Below are 6,123 nucleotides of genomic sequence, written 5' to 3'. Positions count from 1 at the left end.
GGGGGCGCACGGGCGGGGGGCAGTGCCCGGCACGCGGCCCCGAGCGCGATCCCGCAGGCCTCCCGTGCCCGAGGAAGGGGGCGGCGCAGGGGGCCCACTCCGGACGCACACACGCTGGCGCCGGAGCCAGATGTCCACCGAGAAGGATTCGCCCGAAACTTTGGGAGAAACCAATGGTCTCATTAGCCCCCTCCCACCCGCAGCCCAGAGTGGGGCCCGATGGTGCGCTTGGCTTCGGCACAGGCCTCCTCCTGCCGGCCCTCCGGGGTTCCCCTCTGCCCCCTTGTGGGGATACCCCTGCGTGCCAGGCTATTGGCTCTCCAGGGGTGTCCTGGCTCTCTCCTCTGGCCCAGACTTACACTTGGCACCCTGACGTGCTGGACCGAGCCCAGGACTGTGGTGAGGGCAGTGGCCGCTGGCACAGTCCCTAGGAGAGACGGCCTGAGGGTCCCTGCCAACCTGGGGAGAGCACTGCCTGTCCACCCCGAGATCAGGGCCCTGCCTGCCCCATGCCAGGCTTCCTAGTCCTTCTCCTGCCTCCACCGACCCCAGGGGTGGGTGCCCTGGAGACCTGCAGGCCCCTCCCAGTGCCCCAGAATGTGCTCTGTCCTCCAGGCACTGTCCTGCCCGGGCTTCCCTGGCCTCCACTGGCTGGATGCCAAGTACAGACCTGAGGAACCTTTGGGATGGGGCTAAAAACAAAGGTCTTCAAAAAAGATCCCCTGGGACCCAGGTGCCCGGTGACCTCAAGGAGTCTAATCAGACCCAGAAATCTGGCTCCTGGCTCTAGGGAGGGAAGGCAGGCAGCAACCTCTGTACAGATTTCCCAGGCCTAACGTCTAAATGTGTGTCCATGGGTGGATGACCTTTCGCCCTACAGCCTCTCACACGTCCTGGACAGCAGCTGAGCACAGTGGGGCCAGGCCAGTGGCCCCCTTCCCATCCCACCAGGAGAGGGTGGAAGACTCGCTTCCTGTGTGTGTCACACACTTTAACTACTATCCTTCCAGACGTGTGGAGCACCTTCCCACTATGCCTGGATGGCGTCCCTTTACTTAGGGCCAGCAGGCATGGAAGAGGACTCAAGCACAGATGAGTGCGTCCAGGCTGGAGCATCATGAGGATCGGCCTGTGGTGTCAGCTGGGCCAAGCATCCGGAGACTCAGAAGAGCAAGCGTAGGAGCTCAAAACAAATCAAGTGACTAGGAAAGGCGCTCCTGTAGCGTTTCCTCCTGGGAACTAGGAAAAGTGAAAGGTGCGAGGGAGAACTGGAGCTAATTGGGTTAGGGGATGAACACTCCTGGCTCAGAGGGCCAAGTGCCACAGGCACAGGAGCTAGTGGTGGGTGGGGTTATGGGGAGCACCCAGGAGCACCCACATTCCTGGGAGAGAGCACACCTGTGGTCTGGAGAGAAGAGTCTCTCTGAGTTGTTCCTCACTTTGATAGATTTGGGAGCAAAAGGAGTTAGTGCAGGAAAAGCAGAAGGATCCCAAGCAGCCAACCCCTACCGCGGGAAAACGGGTCCACAGCCTGACAGCTTGCTAGCGCGGCCTCCTCACCCCGCCACCACGGCGTCTCTGCAGGAGTCAGCAGCGCCCCCATCAGGCCAGTGCCGGTGGAGGCGGCCCTCAGGACCTTGGGCCCTGGAGGAGCGAGTCATCCCTGAGGGGCTTCTCTGCCAAGGCACACCGTGCCTCTGCCCCACCTTTCCCGAAAGTTCTACCGGAGACAGGATTTTGGAAGCAGGGAGTAGCAGCCAGAATGAAGACAGTGCGCGTGACCTTCCCCTCGGAATCTTCGTGAGTCCTGAGGCAGCTGTTGCCTTTTATTCCTCCATCTGTGTGCGTTTGGTCACATTTGTGCAGGTGCCCTTCAGAAGATTCCACGCTCCTGAACGGATCAGAGGACGTCTGAGAATGACATCTCCCGCGGAGTGAGGTACCTTCAGCCTTCCAGAATCCACACAGGGGTTTTCCCTCCATGCCTGGCTGGGTGCTGGGCTCACGGTCCATGCCCCAGTACTAATCTCCATCTCCTCTACAAACACTTGATGTGGGGCATAGGCCTGGTTCTTCTTTTTCCCAGCCCTGCCTCTGTAACAAAAATCGGAAGCGTCCGGTGACCACCTTGCTCACTCAGCGCTGGGCGAGCCTCCCAGCGCCAGCGAGCCAGCCTCACCTGTGCTGCCCCTTGGTCTTTCCAGCTCTCCTGCCTGCCTCGCCCACAGTTCCCGGACCTGACAGCAGTTTCCACAGCAAAGCCAAGTCGTGTCTCCATTACACCAAATGCTGCCAGCGTGCCACACGGATGAGCCACTGGTGTAGAAGCGGGCAGGGGAGAGGACCGGAAAATCACAGAAGCCGCTTGCCTGCCATGGCTGCTCCGTAAGACAAGGAGACAAGGTCCAAGCACATAGGACCACTAGATGTCCACAGAAGGTGATAGGCACCGGAAAAGCGACACTGGCAGAGGAGAGGAGAGGGAGCCACCCTTCCATTGGACCACTCCTGGATCAGACCTTGTGTGCTGCACCCCTTGCATGGCCAGCCCTCCTGTCATGGTGTAACCCCAACCTGGTCTCAGGAAGTTGTTACACTGATGGTATCCATAGGTGCTCAGTCACCTCCAGGTGAGCCCTGGCACTTGCATCCCCACAGAGATTTGCACAAACCCCACCTTCCCAAGGAAGACCTGACCTGCACCCATCCTGGCTCCTGCTGTTATCACAGACCCTAAGAGACTATTTCTTTGGGTGCTCCTGCCACAGCAGCATTTTAAAGGTCAAAAATCCAGTCCCTCCTCTGCAGTGAGTCCATGTTCCACATCTCAAACCTTCGCAAGCACCAGGAGGACAGGAGGGGCGGGAGTCAGTTTACTGTGCAGGGTATGACTGCAGTTCAAAGGAACTGCACATCTCATAGTAATTCCTAGTTTTAAATTTTCTTCTGCCAACTGTGTGTGTTTCTTTGGTGATTTTTGACTCCCTGCATAGATATGACGGATTTTTTTTCCAAGTGAACTATTGTCAAATTCTCAGTTACCTTCTAAAAAACTTACTGAGGTACAATATGCAGAGAACACTTACACAGAGAGCATAAGCGTGCAGCTCAGGGACTTTGTGGATGTGTGTGCAGCCTATCAAGCAAGTGCCAGGTCAGGGCGCAGAACATTTGCTGCTTGCCCCACATCTTGCATCCGCCCTTCCCAGGCAGTAATCGCCCCACCTGACTCTTTCCTTGCCTCTGGCACTAGGTGGTAGTTGCCTACCCTTGATGGGCAGATAAATGGAGGCTGCTTTGACTCAGCGTGTGCACACCAGTTTGTGTGGCTGGGATTATTCTTTCTCCTTCTGTGTAGGTGTATGTTTCTTTCTACCTGATGCTTCAGTTCTCTTCCAAGTTTAGTGTAAGCCGAGAGTAATCAAACCATTGCATCTAGATCAGAGACAAATGAATGACCTCCCAGACTGGCCTGTTTTATAAGAAGCTCCAGCTGAAACTGAAACAGTCCTGGGCTGCTCCGCAAACTGGTTTCCCCACTTAAGGAGAGGCCCGGGGCGGGACTGCAGGAAGACAGGGCCCCTGACAAACTTCGGACAAGTAGAAGGATTCCCCTGATGTCCAGAAATGTCTGAGCAGCCTGTAATGGAAAAAGGCAGTTCGACTCATGGTCTGGGCATTCCTTCAACACCTTTGTATTGTAAAGGAGAGGAAGGTAGAGCAGACACCATGAGGAAAGGTGCACCCCAGCCCCTGACGGTCATAGAGCATCTTTTCAATGCAATGCTGGTAGGCATGAAAGGAATCTGCAAAAACATCCACCCCAGCCCCACAGAGCACCTGGGACCAGGAGGCCTGCTATGCTCTGCTGTTGGCCAGCTCCCAGGGAGTCTCCCATGTTAAGGCTTGAGACCTGTTGTTCTTGAGGAAGCAGCAGGTTGGCATGAGTTTTGGGTGAATCTTGGGCATGGGGGAAGCAATCTAAAAAGGGGGTATAACACCTGGTTCCTATTTGTCAATGTTTTCAACTGACTTGTTTTGGGTGATTTAAAAAATACAGAGTACACAATACACCCTCTCAATATTGCTACATTTTTTGTTTTGCATGAGTGTTTTTGTTTTGTTTTTTTTGAGACAGGGTCTTTCTAGTTCATGCTGGCCTTGAACTCACTATGTAGCCCAGGCCAGCCTTGAACTCGTGGCAATCGTCCTGCCTCAGCCTCCCCAGTGCTACAATTAGAGGCATGTTCCACTATACCTAAGTTCTGTTTTTTTTAATAACTTCTGTTAAAAAAATTCAGAAGGATAGGCCTAACAGACTAAAAATTTTAAATTCTCAGAAGATAAGTTTAGAATTCACAATTTGAGCAATTCACTGTACTATCTAGATCATTCAGAAACAATACTCTCGAACACCTCTTACTGTACTGTGTGTATCTCCACCTGGGCAGGCAGGGTTCAAGTGTGGCAGAGAAGCCAGGGAAGGCCTGGGGGCTTATCTGTGTTCACACACTTTGTTAATATTAGGCTTAGACAGTCCATGTTTTTAATGAAGGTGAAATTGTTTATCTTTTCTCACAACTAATAAACTGACCTTAATTTTTCCTCTAATTTTTATTCTTATTAGTGCAGTTTGCAGTACGTAATGGCCACAGTACAGAGACGGTCCATGCACATGACACATCTTAATTCCTTTTCATCCCTATCCTTCCCTTCCCTTCCCTTCCCCCACCTGCCATCTCTTGTGCCCATTCACATTTGAGAAAGACCTATGTCCCTATTTCCTATTACTTATCTTTTGTTTTGCCCTTTATTTGTAGGTTGGGTTTGTCATATAAGAGAAACCATGTGATATTTGTGCTCATGTGTCTGCTTTATTTCACTTAACATTATGGTCTCAAGGTGCATTTCCTACATTTTCCTGTAAATGACTCAAGCTTATCCTTCTTTGTGGCAGAGTATACTCCATTGTATACACATGCCGCATCTTCTTTATCCATTCGGCCGTTCATGGACATACAGGCTCCTTCTAAGACTGAGTTATTGTGAGTTGCACGGCTGTAAACATAGGCATGCATGGCTCACTGTAATAAGATGTCTCTAACATTTTTAAAATTAATAGGTCATCATCACCAACAGAGTGAAAAGAAAAGTCACAAATTGGGAAAAAATTTTAGCCAACTGTCCCTCAGAGAAAGGAATTCTATCTAGGACACATATAGAATTTTAAAGAGTCAGGACCCCCAGATTCAAAGACCCAATCCAAAAATGGGCATCTGAGATGAATACACACTTCTCAGATGAAGAAATACAAATGGCAAATAAATATATGAAAAAATGTTCAACCTCACTGGCTATTTGAGAAATGCAAATTAAAACAACTCAGATTCCATCTCACCTCAGAAAGAATAGCTATCATCAAGAAACCAATAACAAATGCCGTAGGGGCTGTGGGAAAAAGGAACTCTTCTTCATTGTTGGTGGGAGTGTAGGCTGGTCAACCACTGTGGAAATCAGTGTGAAGTTTCCTCAGAAAACTAAAATTAGAGGTCCCATTTGACCCAACTATTCCCCGCCTGGGTATTTTCCCAGAAGAAGTGAAAACATCGTACCACTGCAATATATGTGCACCCATGTTTATAGCAGCACAATTTGTAAAACTTGATCTTGAAAACACCCCAAATGTCTATCAGCTGAGGAATGGATAAAAAAGATGTGGTATTTTTATCCTACAGAGTACTACTCAGCTATACAGAAAGATAAACTTGAGATTCATAGGTAAATGGATGTGACTAGAGACCAGACTCATAAGTGAAATAAATCAGACTCATATGTGTAAACATCCTATTGTCTCCCTAGTGTGAGCAAATAAAAGAGTAAATAAGATCCAAAAGGTACAATAGAAATTATGAAAGGGAAAGAAACTATTCAAAAGGAAAGAACAGTTGGGATGGGAGAAAGAAGAAAAGAAAGAGGAGGAAAAAAGGATATATCTATATATACATACACACACAAGATAGCTAAGATAATTGTACTACTATTTTGTATTAGTTCATTGAAAGGCATGGTTAGTGCTTACATTATTTGATTAATTTTGCATTCCTGTATCTGGTAATCTGAGCA

At 50.0% G+C, this 6,123-nt stretch overlaps 1 protein-coding gene across 1 annotated transcript in view; it reads left to right on the top strand.

The window, feature by feature from the left end:
- Window positions 1-2,063, top strand: part of LOC106148095 — a 3,307-nt gene extending 1,244 nt beyond the window's left edge. Inside the window, exon 2 of the mRNA XM_013512360.1 lies at window positions 1,011-2,063. Coding sequence (XP_013367814.1) covers window positions 1,291-1,938 — 648 coding nt within the window. The 5' untranslated portion in view covers window positions 1,011-1,290 and the 3' untranslated portion in view covers window positions 1,939-2,063. The remainder of the gene's footprint in view (window positions 1-1,010) is intronic.
- The last annotated feature ends 4,060 nt before the right edge of the window (window positions 2,064-6,123 follow it).

This window comes from Chinchilla lanigera, unplaced genomic scaffold (genome assembly GCF_000276665.1).
Source record: "Chinchilla lanigera isolate Chin_1 unplaced genomic scaffold, ChiLan1.0 scaffold00014, whole genome shotgun sequence".
NCBI classification, from domain to species: domain Eukaryota; kingdom Metazoa; phylum Chordata; class Mammalia; order Rodentia; family Chinchillidae; genus Chinchilla; species Chinchilla lanigera.
The sequence above is the reverse complement of the archived record's forward strand: the minus strand, read 5'-3'. Positions and strand labels throughout refer to the sequence as shown.